A 14834-nucleotide genomic window follows, 5' to 3' on the forward strand; every position below is an offset into this window, starting at 1 on the left:
TTGGTCGTGCTTAAAATAGTTTATGGTCTTGGATGTAATTTTATGGAAAAGCTTGAATAGAAAGGTTTTGGACTTGGAAAAATGGATAATGTTATAAATGACTTGTTGAATTGAGAGAGACTAGAAAACATCATGGAATAGGATACCACTTTGAGGACATGAATCAATGGCTACAAGAATAAAAATGAAAGGGAAAAGAACCTCAAGTTGAACTTGGTCCTAATATTTATGAGGCTTCGTGCTCATTTATTAAATGTGATATTGATTGTGGAATTACTTTTGAGTATTTTATTATTAAGGGTCATTGATTACCATAGGTTGCATGTTTATTTATACAAACACATACAAATATATGAACCCTAAACATAGATAAAAATAAACCTTATTGATGATTAGATATATTGTTCACAATGACACATGACTCATGACACTCGGTCTTGCTTTTCACATGCAATGTAGTTATTACAATATTTTTCTTATATTGTTGACATTTTTGACCTATGGAATATGAAAGAATACATTGAATATTGATGCTTATCTATTCACATTAGGACATCTTGTTTCCATGTGATATGCCTTGACCCATGCACACTTTTTGCACTACCATGTTTGGACTTTGAAGCAAAATTTGATAAAACAAGATGTGTCTTTGCACATGCTTTCACAATTACATCTCAATTACAAGTTCTTTCACACTTATCTTTTGACAGAATATGCATTATCGATTATCAGAAGATGCTTAGTGGGAAATTCAAGGCTATCTTATTCCATCATATGGATGACTAAATATTGATTATGAGCTTACATTTTGATCCCACATTGGTATATTATTATTTTAGAGTTACCCTTACTTGGGGACACCATACCTCCCCCCAAATTGAATTTGAGAATCAATGCCACATCTTTACATGTGGGAGAGGGGCATCATGTCTTCCCCTTACATACTATAATTTCATTGATACATCTCTACATTTAAGTGAATCATGCTTCCCCCTTACACATTGTGCTTACTCTTACTATATCTTGCATTAGGGGTATCGTACTTTCCCCCATTATACAATATTTTCTGCCCTATGGCATTACTTTGTTGATGCAAGGCTCACTGTCTTAATATGAAATTTTGTGCTTCCACATTACATTGTTACACTGATGTGACCTAATTCACATCCTAAGTAGCTATTTACCGCATTGGGGAGCATCAAGTTATGCCTTATCTATCACATTATATACTTGCATGGCTTGATCGTGTTCCCATAGTTCGAGTTGCATGCCATACATTTATATCTTCATCACTACTAGGGTTTTATTCCCTTACCTAAACCAATGTTGAGTTTTCTCTTGGATGCCACATTGAAGGCGTACATTGCTCTAGTTCCTTACATTCTTACACAAGCGTTTTTGGCTATTGAGAGCTCAATCACCATTATTTGTCCATGTTGTGGGCAATTTTACTATTCCTTGACACCATCTCCTACCCATGAACTTATCACACTATCTTTCAAGACATGCAAAAGCTTATTATATGATGTATTCCTTCACAATTATCACTTTGCATGATTACATACTCACATGCTTAGCTTATACATACTTTTCTTGTATTGTTTTTGTCCTCTTCTACAATTCCTTGAATCCTAGAAAATAGAACAAATTTTAAGGACGAATCATGTTGCTAACACTACCATGTTTAACTTTGCAATCGATTATAGGTGCTTATGGAGACTCGTCTTTAGAACCTATAAACAATGCACAATGAAAAGAAAACCTATAGGATATTATATTGCAAGTTCTATTACTTTATATGGAACCATTTTTCACTTTTTCCTCTACATGCATGTCTATGATAGTTGCATACTTTGAAATGCTTGATTATTCTAAGATTCACATACACCTTAAAGTGGAGGCAAAATATAATGATGTACTTTGCATACAATTGATATTTTTCCATTTAGTTCCAAACCCATTTTAGGAGTACCTTGATAAACATATTGACAAGTAGCATAATCTTGTGCAAGCTCAAGACCCTTGTCCTCTATCAACTACTTATCCACTACACATATTCCCATTCACCTACCCCTATCTCATTCACATCCGCATAATCCTATATAGTTTCCCTATTAACTTATTTATGATGCTTACCATACGTACATAATTTAGTGTACTCATTACCTATGTTAATCCCCTTTTATGTCCAAGGTGATTTCTACAATATTGGGGTTGAACCCATGGTCACAAACTTACTCTTTCAAATCTTTAATTTCAAATTCAAATTTACTCAACTATTGTCAAACAAAGTTAGCCAACTATTTCCTCCAAAGGTCAACTAAACACACTAATTTGATTATTTATTGGTTTTTGTTTTTTTAATTTAAATACATTCAATGCATTCATCATATGCACCTATAATTTGAGAGCTCCATATTTACAAATCATGCACATGACACATTTCAGTTAGAACAATAATAGAAATCTAAATCTACATGAGCATTCCTAGGAGCATATACATGATTGGAAGGTTTTATTTTCAATTTTTACATCATTTTCACTAATTGACTTAGTATAACATGTCCCCTTATGACATTATACCAACCCTACCAAGATATTTATAAATACAACTAGCCCTCAAATTTCAAACTAAACAAAATAAGCCAAAAAAAATTAGACATAATTAAGATAAAGGTTTTACTAATTATCAAAGCAAGTCTACACGTAAGAATAGATCTACACTTCACAAACTTGATCTTGATCCTTGCACTCATTCCCAACAAAGGAAATATACTATTCTAATCTATAAACAAACATTAGTCTGAAGCTCCCTATTCCAGCTCACAAAAGCATCACAAATCTTAAAGCATTTGATTTTATCACTTATCTAATTCTAGAAAAAATATCAACATTTATTTCAATTTCCATTTCCCAGTAGAATATTGATTGATTTCTACCAAGCCTGGAATTTGACTATCACCCCTGCTCGTCATATCATTTTTTTATGACAGTTTCTACCAAGCCTAGAATTTGACTATCACCCCTACTTGTCATATCATTTTTTAATGACGGTTTGGTCATTTCAATACCTTTCATTTGAAGTTTTAAGAAAAATATTAATTGTCAAAAAAAAATTATCTTGCAAATTTTTCTAGCCATTCTATTCAAAATTTTCTTTTTACTTGTACTTTTTCCTAATGTACTATATAAATTTCTAAATTCACATGAAAAATCTTGTTTACAATTATATTATATTTTGAAAAGATTCTAAATTAATAAATATTTATAATAAACATTGTAAGATCCTAAGTTAATGTATATTATATATTAATATTAGATGATAATCAATTAATAATTATTGATTTGTTCATTATACATGTCAATATCTTAAATATTATATAAATACATATTATAACAAGTTTCTAAATTTATATTTAAGACAATCTTATAAAAAGAAAATGATTAAGAAAATAGAAACTATTTTAAAAATTAGAAACAATTATATTCTTTCATTTCAATTATGAGAAGTTTCAATTTAAGACAATCTTATTAAAAATATCTTTAAAAAGAAATTGATTAAGTTTCTTAAAAAATAGAAACTATTATATTCTACTATTTTAAAATATTCTAAATAAATTTGTATTTTTATAATAAACATTCTAAAATAATATATATATCAATATTATAAATTAAAATATTATATAATATATATTATCTAATATAATTTATTACGATTTATTTAATAATTTTAATTGTCATATGTACGGGTTTTAGAAAAACAGAACATGGCAATGCATACAGTTCAAAAAACCAATTGAGCTGTTATATACTGTCCAAAAGTGAAAAAACGACCAAACCACTTATTTATATTTCATCTCCATGTTTTAATCCAAATCCTAATTGCATGAAATGGTGTTCCTCGTTAACGTGCGGATTTCTCCACTTGGAGTGAATAAATCTACACGAACCATTTTGAATGCTGGATAAGTTGCAGAGTTTATGTTAACTATGCACAATTAACTGCAGTAAAGGCTACCAATTTACCCCACAAAGAAATACCAATCAGTATGAAAATTGCTGGATAAGTTGCACAGTTTTGGTAGCCAGAATTCCACTAGGTTGACTATTCACAATTAACTGCAGTAAAAGCTACCATCAAACCCCACAAATAAATACCAAATAGTATGAAAATTTCTCCACGCCACTCCCCAATTATCTACCCTCTGCAATTAACAATGTTCAATTCATCTAAAAGCCTAGAGATTTACAAAATCCGAAAAAAGATGCTTATTAGTTGTCTATCTATCAAAACAACCAATAAAATTATTCATGATCCTAAGAATTCAGACAGCTTTTGAGGCTTCATTCAAGATTTCCAAGTTTTTAGCACAACAAAGCACTCATGAGAGATTGAAAAATAAAAAGGTATGTTAAGGCCCTGTGATTTCACTGCTTGATCAAAATTTACTTTGGGCCATTGAAACAAAATATCATAACGCACTGCTGTAACACCTACACTAGAGCATTTAACCATTAAGGAATGTATTAGAGGTACAAAAAGAGAGCACATAGCTACTTCAGTATTTTAAATTTTATAGAAATACTAGAGTTCGATTGATAAGCATATGGAATTAACATATTTCATCATAAAGCAAAATCAGAGTGTAGCCGCCACTGGGAGAATTCCCAGCTGATAATAGATTCCTGCAGCCAGGTAATGTATGCCCTAGATTTAAATAGAGATTTGCTAAACTGCAACAGCAGAATAAGTGCTTGCAAAGATGCCCAAGATGCTTGACAGCAAGAAAAATAAAAATAAAAATGCCGTACCAAAAAGGCATGTTAGCACAACACCGCCATGCGAACCTCTCAGTGAAATCCTCTTACTAAGTTGAGAGAATAAACCCGAGAGACCTCTTGGCTGCACCGAACTAGGACTTGGACCAGCAGAATCTTCACCAGCTTCCCTCCTCTTATCTTTACCGCCCGCCACAATGTTGGATTCTTGAACAGATCTGGCTCTCAATTCAGATGAGGCTGTATCCAATCTAGGATATTCAAAAATTCCTTTGGAGGACACTTTTTTCAGCATCGAGGAAGGAACATAATCACTATTGGCTGTGTTACTGGATGACCCAGAATTACTTGTATCCTGTAGGCCAAGAGTGTGCTTGTCAGATTTCAAAGTAGCTGGGAGCTCCATTGCGGAAGCCGGACTTCCAGGAATACTGCCCAAAAACTTTATTAGTATATTAGAAGGTCTTGAGCCTTCGTTAGGTGATGTCGGTAATTTTCCCTCTGATGAATTTAGTGCTGATGACTTCTCCTCTAACTGAACCAAGGAAAGAGTTCCTGAATTAGGTAGGGATCCTACAAATGTTGAGTTCTCACCCAAGCATGCTGCTTGAGACAGCAGCGCTTTAGGGTTTTCAGATACTGAATTTACACTTTTGTGGAGAAGCTCTATAACTGATAACTTATCTGACTCCACAACACATCCTTCAAAGCAAGCATGTTCACTTATATTAGATTTGTCTATCTTCTCTGTGATAGACATAACTGGGGGAGAAGTCCCAGATTTTGATGATGATAACGCCTGAAATGATGTCTGGCATCTATTCAAAGAAATGGTGTCATGTTTCACGCCTGTATCAAATGTATTAGGTGACATCTCAATAGTTTCTGAAGGTTCCACGTTCAAAACTGCAGATGGTTGTAGAGAGGTTGGTAATAAGCTGTGACTGACAAGGATGTCAGCATAATTAAAAACTGAACTGAAATTTGCAGGATCTATAACCTCGTGTTCTTGACACCAAGAAGACTCTGCAACCAACAAAAATTACATTTATTCTTTTTGTAGATCTCTTTTTGGTTCAGTATTCACTTATGAAGCCAATGCCCTGAAGAACAAATTTATTGAAACAATTAATTTCTAAAAGCCGACACAACTGCAACTATGACAAGATTGCAAAAAATGCCTAATGAGGTGGTCAGATAATTCTGTAGCATAAAGAGACAGCTAATTTTGCCACAGTTTAACTTGCATAATGATGGATAACTTTTAACATATTTTCCGCCATAATATCTAGTTCCTCAATGCATATAAAACACCATTAAAAATACTGCTGGGAGGGACCTTGAATTGAACAATCGAATCATAGCAGAAATTTCAAAGGCCACAATATGATGTCTCATAACAAGACAACTAGGTTTCCAACAGTGTCAAAGAAAGTTCTATCAATTACATACCATCCCTCCAATTGATCACTTCATTTCCAGTTGCAGAATTTTCAATCTGTGTTATAATATGCATAGAATATTAATCAGTAAGTGGCAGTGGCAAACATTCTCTTTTTTGTTCATAAAATGCACACCAAAATCTAAGAAAAGTACAAGTACACAAAGAGACATATTGATACACCACCAGAACAAGCCAAAACACAAAGTGCAGCAATTACTGTTGCCACAAACTTTAGAGTGGTAACTCCCCAGCAATAATAACATGGCTCTCATAGGTATTGCACATAATCATATATCAGCTAGAAGATTATTGAACTCCTATAATAAGGATTCAGAAGCCTTGGGCTAATATTGTTTAAACATCAATACAAAAAAAACATGCACATCATAATCACATTCATTTAAGTAATTCTCACCTCTAAATTGTGTTCATGCTCACCGCAAGTATCTAACAACAGTTGCTGAATTTGTGGGTCATACATGGAACCAATCTGATTCTCACCCAAACAACTTGATGCATAATGGATGTTTGTGGTTGCTACATATTTTTCATTTGGTCCTGCTAAAGCTTCCATCTTATGCACCTGCATGCGAACTCTTCTTTTGGATGTATCTTCAGATGACACATCTTGCTGATAACTATGTAATGCTGGACTGCGAGGTCGTAATTGGATTCCAGGACCACCATTGTTGTATACACTATCAAACGAAAGAGAAGAATCACAATTCTCAAAGTCATTAAGTTCTATATAATTACCATTTGAGATGTCAGCATAGCTATCCTGAGGGAAAGAATGATCCACATTAGAATTCTGGGAATCTTGATATGCATGTGGATTCGAGATGTCAGCATAGCTATCCTGAGGGGAAGATTGATCCACATCAGAATTCTGGGAATCCTCACATGCATCCAGAATGTCCTCTAAGAGATCTGCTTCGTCATACTCATCCGTTTCTTCACCAGTCAAATATACATCTGTAGCTTCACATGTATTCAGAATTTGCTCTATGAGACCTGCTCCGTCAATATACTCATCCATTTCTTCACCAGTAAAATATCCATCTGTAGCTTCACATGTATTCAGAATTTGCTCTATGAGACCTGCTCCGTCAATATACTCATCCATTTCTTCACCAGTCAAATATCCATCTGTAGCTTCAGGCCTAGTAAAGCTTATATCAGCTGGAACTTGAGGAAAATCATTGTTGTTTGATGGAAGCCATCCAAACTCACAATTTGATCCTAAACCATTTGGCATCGAATCAACCTGAAAATCATTAAAGATGGTATCTCAAGTTCTAACATCTCAGAATTTATAGACAAACTGATATACCAGAAACAGAAAAGTAGAGGTAAGAAATGTGCATGTTCAATACTTGCTTGAAAAGAAAACACATTGGAACTTATATCAGTTGTTAGTTGAATGTTGTTTCAGAGGTAAAACAATTGAAGGATGAAGAGAGTGTTAAAACCCAGAAGACACATTACTCTATGGCAAACCATAAACAAATCACAATTGATAAAATCAGCAGATCAGTAATATGTCAAATGAAGCAACATATTGATATAAAATGGACATCATTATTTGAAAGGAAGCAATCTCATATTACTACTCTCGAGGGATGGCAATAAATCCATAGCTGCTGCTTCTCAAACTCTAATGTATGGACTGTGCCTTTTACATAAAACATTGTGGTCCCTTCACTTCAAAGGCCTCTACCGTACCATTTATATAAAAATATAACTGATATTCCTCATAATCCATTTTAGCTCATGACACTAAATACAAACAGTAATAACACTTACAACTTCAGAGCAGTCAATACATCCACACAAGATATGACTATGCAACACAACTTATTCATGACATTATAAGAAAATATGCATGACCAAACACCAAAAGAGTATCATATACAAGCAGAAAATTTGATGTTGCAAGTTTGATGAAGCTCCTTAGAACCCAACTCATTTGAAGAATGAGTCTGATATGCATATGTGAAGTAGAAGATTATTTGGCCACTTGAGCTCAATAATGTGAAGTATTGCAAAATGTTAATGTTCAAAGATGATAAAGATGGATTTTCATTTATCAAAACTTTATATTATGCTGGTAAGTTACTAGAAATTACTGAAAAGAAAACTGAAGAATCAAATTTCAAACAGGTAATGTAGAAGTTTTGAACCCACTACAAACCTGTTGATTAATTGTGTCCTTGCCAGGTCCTAAACACATATTAAGTTCAGCAGTATCTTCTGTCACATGTGGTAAACTTGAATATGTTTGAACCTCTTCTAGTTGTTTTGACCTGTCTTCAGACTTGTCTTCATCGCAGGAGGGATTTCTATTTTTAAGAGATGAATCACTCGTCTCCATTTCTGCACTTTGAAATCCACCACTTTTTTCTGGAAGTTCATTCTTTTTGACTTTGAGAACATGGCATAATACAAAAGCATTCTGCAGAACAGATGCAGATCAGGACCAACAGTGGCTTTACAAATTGCTAATAATAATGATAATAAATATAAAGAATATTAATATGTCAATGTAAATAAAAAATATTACGATTCTCAATATATAAAAGAAATCATAAATGTCAACTCAATTATGTGATCTCATTATAAGACTAGAAGTAGACAATAATTCAAGAATTTCTCTTTGCCGTTTACTAGAGGGAAATGGGATCAAACACTGAAATAGTCTCAGAAATCCAAGGTTGCTTTGGCTTATGTGAAAATAAACAATATAGCCTTTTCTTAGAAGTGGTTTATAAATCTGCTTATTCATTAACACCCAGTTAAAGACCAAAGTTCCACTGTTTATTATTCAAGCAAGAGAAAGGCATTGTACCATCAATTGGTGTTTGTCATTAGTTATCTCAGAAACTTATGTTGCTTTCACTAATGTGAGAGATTGACAAAACAAGCTTTTATTGTAAGTGATTCATTTGACAATAAAACCTTTATTAGAGGACTACGTAAATCATCATTATTTTCTCCTTATCCCTTTACCATCTGAAAGGGAAAGTAGCATTGCAACATTCAAAGTACATCACAGAGGAATTCAGAAATCTAATGCAACTTAAGCTTGTTGGGGAATATGAACAAAACAGCCTTCGTGGAAATATATTATTGAGGCTGGTGGCTTATTTCCTGTCAAAGAGAATTTTACATGCCATCCTGCTTCCGTATTCCCTTTTTTGCCAGAGGAGAAGTGGATCATAGAATTCAAACATGTTCATCAATAATATAACAAATTCATGTTGCTTTGGCAAGAGAAAGACTCAACCTAATGAGATTTATTAGAAGTAGGTCATAATGGCACTTATTTATTTCCTCTTCGTTAAAAGAACTAAGCAATCCCACCACATAAAAGATTATACAAGCAAAATACTTGGGCTGTGACCTTCACAATGAAAAACATGTTAAAAACAGCCAAGTTCAAGTGTACAAGAGTGGCCAACTTTCTAAGATTAACAGCCAATACAACTTTAAATCATATGTAAGTACCTACTTTTTTAGGTGCAAAATGCATTCATAACATATCCTTGTGTATGCATTTTTTAAATCTAAAATTCATTTAACGTCACAATGGCACTATTATTACTGCAAAAAGGCTACTTGGAACTTCTACACGTGTATTTTTCATGTTTAAACACACATATATGATTAATATTATCATCCTCATAAAGCATACAGTTTAACTATAAGCTATAGCAAAACACTGATATTCACCTACTTATATCACCAACATCATCAACTCAACATGCATTCCTGTCAAGATTTTCAAAAATGAATTCGAAAAATGGATGCAAACAAATCAGAATTAAAAAGCAAGATGTTCACTAATCACTTTGCTACTAATCATGAACAAAGACAATAACTGACAAATCTCTTAAAGAATAACAAAAGAACTCTTTAGACCATATCTTTGTAAACCTTTTTTCTATGATGGGAAACCATTACAACAACAACATTGAATTGAACCCTGTTAATAAAAAAAGATCCCTAAATACATGGTCCTGCCTTGCACTCGTTGTCACCAACATGGCAATTATGCATCAACAATTCATTTCAATTTTAAAATCATGAATTTCTATGCAATTAAGTCAATATTTGACAAAGCGTAAAAGAGGTATGTGAGCATGCACTTCTATGTATGTATTTATTAAGTCAATGTTTATCTATGCAGGTATAGAAAAATGTTAGTAAAAATAATTAATCTTAAAGGTTAATGGAAATTTATGTTTTGACATGGTTTTTCTAGATAACTCTTTATGTAAATTATTGTGAACTCTGGAAGCCTTGACTCTTCAATAAATTAATCAAAATAATACCTGCAAACCAGCTCCTGCCTTGAATTCCTTTTCATCCAGATGGTACTCATGCATCATCCATTGAGTTTTTTCTCCACGTGGAGGTCTGCCCTTATAGAAACTTAGAGTCTTCTTTACTCCTGTTGAAGTTGACCGAGAGTGAACTGTCTGGTGCCTTCCTGTGGTTTTCCAATACCCAGCTTCAGTAGCCCTATCAGCATGTGATCCACTGTGATGCTTCCAATCGCAAGGACTAAAAAAATACCACTGGTTGTTACAATTTGGCAGAAAAGATCTGTCTGCAAAATTGCGAAAGATTCAATTTAATAATTACTAATTGAACACAAGTTGCCAACTTTTACATAGGCAAACATGCGTGGGAATTTTTGTAATGCTTAAACATAATTAAACTTTTCAGAAAATTTGACATTAGAGGAACAGTTTATCTGCAAAATTGCAAGAGACTAGTTTCAAGCACAAGTCATTATGTACTACCTCAGGAAAATTCAATTGATACCCTAAACTAGCGAATCATCATTATTTTTCCCATAGCTTTTTTTCTCTTTTAGATATATAATTTTAGAAAAGCATGATTATCATATGGAGGAGTGTTACTGGAAACATTATATATGTTTTCTGAATAGGAGACATGTAATCAACATTGATATTTAGTCAAACATTAGGCACTACGGAAGTCAATGCCTTACAGTGGAAACTACAAATCTCTCCATGGACAGCAATAGATTAAATCTATTTCCACATGTTACAGAATTTCAAGAGCTCTTTGGAGAATATTTTTATCTCAACATGGGCTAGATATAAGAATGATAATAATGTTACAATATGAAGCTTTACCAATTTTTGGTTTGATACTATAAAAGCTGTTCAAATCTGTAAGGCATTTAGTGGTCTGACCTACTGATAGTTTCCAACATAAAGATGATTAAGACTACTCCAATTGAGCCATCTGGCAGGTCTTTTCTAAGCCTTTTTAGTATGGCATGTCGTACAAATTCAGAAGTCATCTCATGGAATATACATATCATATAGCAGGTTGTTGAAATAGATCAGCTGTCAATACATTTTTCTGGAATTAATTCAAAACCAAACAGTGAAGGAATTCCATACACCCCTTCTCTAAGTTAACTAGTTTTTCTTAGAAAAAGAAACAAAGAAATTACATTAATGTCTACAAATGTTGAGAATGAGTCAATGTACAAAAATACAAACAACAATAGCATGAGGGAATGAAAATGACCAACTTTTTAAGAAATACAGTTATACAAGCTAAAAGCAAGAAGTTCAGAAACAAAAGACTTACTAGAAATGAACCCAACTAAGATAAAACCTATATGTAAAATCAATAGTGTCCTAAATATTACAAACTTAAACCTATGAGAGGGAGATCGAATTCTAACTAATCTGTTTCCAAATACAAAGTAAAGTGTGACACTTGCATTTTTCTCATTAAGAAATTGAACTTAGCTCACCCTTGACAAAGAACTAAAAGGTTGTTGCTATAAAGAGGCCACCGCCTCCCCTAAAATCCTGCACATGTCTTATACAAGTATTACTTATAAGATTTTGAATAATTTTTGGCATCTCTTTCAAAATTGAAGGTTGACATTCCATTCACAAACACTTGACAGACTACTAAGAGGTTGTTGCTATTAAGAGGCCATTACCTCCCCCAATATCCAGCACATATCATTCCATTCACAAAATCTGTTTTGAATGGCCATATAGAAAACCTGCTAATTTGATCAACAAACTATCCCACAAAACAGGATGCCTGATTTAATCATCAAATTAGGCCATCGATCAGGATGATGAATTTAATCGGCAGGTTATCCCACAAAGCAAGGTGACTGATTTAATCAGCAGATAATTAAATTAGACCAGGATGACTAATTTAATGAGCGTATTATCCCACAAACCAAGATGCCCGAAAACACTTTAAGACAGATATATATATATCCTAAAAAAATAAAATTATTTTGATAGTTTCATCTAACGTTTATTATTATTTAACTGGTTAATAAACGGTTAGGTCATCCCCACACAGAGTTATTAGGGAGTCACCAGCATGATTGGAAGCCATAACCTAACGATTTGTAACTCAGTTGTCCTACCACTAATCACAGCCTTCCTGCATATCTATCATAACATATTACAAGCATTTTCAGATCGAAGTGTCTAACCAACATCTTATGTATATATCACATACACTGCAACTATACGAAAACACTGCACTGAGAAGCTGGGAGCAAAAATTTGCAGGACCCACAACTCACCATAAGCTGAGGAGTGTCCAAATCCCCAAAACCCTATGAACTAGTAAGATTTTGACACAAGAAAAAAGCAATAAACTAAAAACTAAAAACAAAATCATTAATTCAGTAAAATTGATCTAGAAACTTCCATACAGAAACTCAATTAGAAAATACGAAATCAAAACATTTTTCAGAGCAATTTCATGAAGAAACCAAACAATTCAGCTAAGACAAACTCCAAATTCAAAATTCAGTTGAACTAGATTCTTCACCTGGCAGGTCCCAAGGCTCGCATTTGAAAATATCCGCCTCAGGAATCCAATCCAGATCTCCCTTAATGCTACTATTTTTTCTCTTCAAATAGTCAAATACGAGCTCTTCTTCACTGGGATTGAATCTAAAGACCCGTGAATCCATTTACAAAGATACCTACTTCACAATCGAAAGAACAAATTGGACGGCGACCTCAGCTCAACCTTGAGAATAATGGAAAAGGCGCCGAATCTTCCCCTCTATGTGCTACCATTCCATACTGATCTGAATTACTGGCATGACGCTTTTCATTTGTGGGTATGTCCATTTATATATTTATTTAGATTTCCCAGAAATCCCCCATTGAGAAATTTAAAATTAGCTTAGTGTTTACGCCATCTCTACTGTCTACCTACTATGGTGTAAACGAGAGAATGGCATTAAGAGAAAATTGGCTGAAGCTTTCCTTGCACTTTCGTTTGATATGACGATTTGACGAAGACCAGCTATTTTTCCAATCAGCACTCGCCATTTGTAAGTAAATAAAACTTAAAAAATACAGTAATTATCTTTAAAGCATACACGTGAGAGCTGCGTTTAAATTGACGGTTGTTTAGGTGTTTTCAAATTGCCTTTTAACCTTGGAAAGGATGTGCATTTTTTTTAATTTTATTGTAAATTAATAAATTATTTATGAAGAGAATATAGTAAAAGAAGGTGATTTTTGGTTTTATAGGGTTATTTTTTTGTTTAGAGGGTTAAATTGTTAAGGATATTTTAATTTTTTTAAAGAGGATAGTTAAGAAGATATTTTTTTAAGATATAGGCATTTTTAAATATAGATTTTTTTTAATATAAATATTTTATAATGTTGTATAGTTTTGTCTTTATTAAATTAATTTAAATTTTAGAAATAACATATTTTATTTGTTCAATCTTCTTTATATGTGATCCACATTTCAATTTGAGACATAAGATGACATCAATCTTTGTAAAGATAAGATGTTTATTGTGTTAAACATAATAAAAAAATTAGATAGTTTAATTGCTTTCAATATGATGTCATAATAGACAAGGCACTTGAGATAACATCTTATTGTAGTATATGTAATGCCTAACATAATAAAAGATGAGACGTTATAATTATTGTTTTATATGAGGTAAAAACAAATAGACAATTGACCAAGATAGTTTAATTGTTTTCTATATGATGGCATCATATTGTGTTAAATGTAATGTCCGACATAATAAAAGATGAGACATTTTAACTATTGTTTTAACTTTAACATTTGATAACAACAAAAAGATTTAGATGTCTAACTATCAATTTCTAACTTTTACATTTTATAACAAGAAGAAGGTTAGGCATTAGGGGTTAATTTCAAACTAGAAACGAGAAAGAATTTGTTTCACAAAAATACTTTTTAATGTCTTCTTAATGCCTTTGTCTCACTTACACATTTACCTCATGTCACAAAAGATAAAACAATTTAAAAAAATTAAATTTAATATGATTTAGATTTTTTTTATACAAATTTTTGAATCCTTAATTTTATCTTGATGTTTTTTAAAAATATTTTCTATAATCATCTCAACAATTTAAATTAAATGCGTTTAAATTTTCATATCATAGATAAATATTACAATTTAATAGTTTTAAATTAGGAATAAGTTTCTTAAGATTCCATGAATTAAGTCAAGAATGCTCTTAAATATTTTTTCTAGGACAATGAACCATTCAAATTTCTTCATCAAATATTTGAATCCTTAATT

General features: G+C 32.6%; 1 protein-coding gene across 3 annotated transcripts; it reads right to left on the reverse strand.

Annotated features, from left to right (window-relative positions):
• Positions 1 to 4486: 4486 nt before the first annotated feature.
• Positions 4487 to 13568, reverse strand: LOC131076324 (uncharacterized). 3 transcript variants are annotated; one of them, XM_058013455.2, is made up of 6 exons: positions 13082 to 13568; positions 10558 to 10789; positions 8418 to 8678; positions 6639 to 7490; positions 6232 to 6277; positions 4487 to 5805 (listed from the first exon to the last, which is right to left on the reverse strand). In XM_058013455.2, exons 1-6 carry the CDS (start codon positions 13102 to 13104, stop codon positions 4730 to 4732), a joined length of 2490 nt encoding a protein of 829 aa, XP_057869438.1. In that variant the 5' UTR covers positions 13105 to 13568; the 3' UTR covers positions 4487 to 4729. The 3 variants fall into 3 exon arrangements, with proteins under 3 accessions (XP_057869438.1, XP_057869437.1, XP_057869439.1); XM_058013454.2 differs by having other exon boundaries at positions 10558 to 10835; positions 13082 to 13566; XM_058013456.2 differs by lacking the exon at positions 8418 to 8678 and having other exon boundaries at positions 10558 to 10835.
• Positions 13569 to 14834: the final 1266 nt, after the last annotated feature.

This window comes from Cryptomeria japonica, chromosome 11 (assembly GCF_030272615.1).
Source record: "Cryptomeria japonica chromosome 11, Sugi_1.0, whole genome shotgun sequence".
In the NCBI taxonomy this organism is placed as follows: domain Eukaryota; kingdom Viridiplantae; phylum Streptophyta; class Pinopsida; order Cupressales; family Cupressaceae; genus Cryptomeria; species Cryptomeria japonica.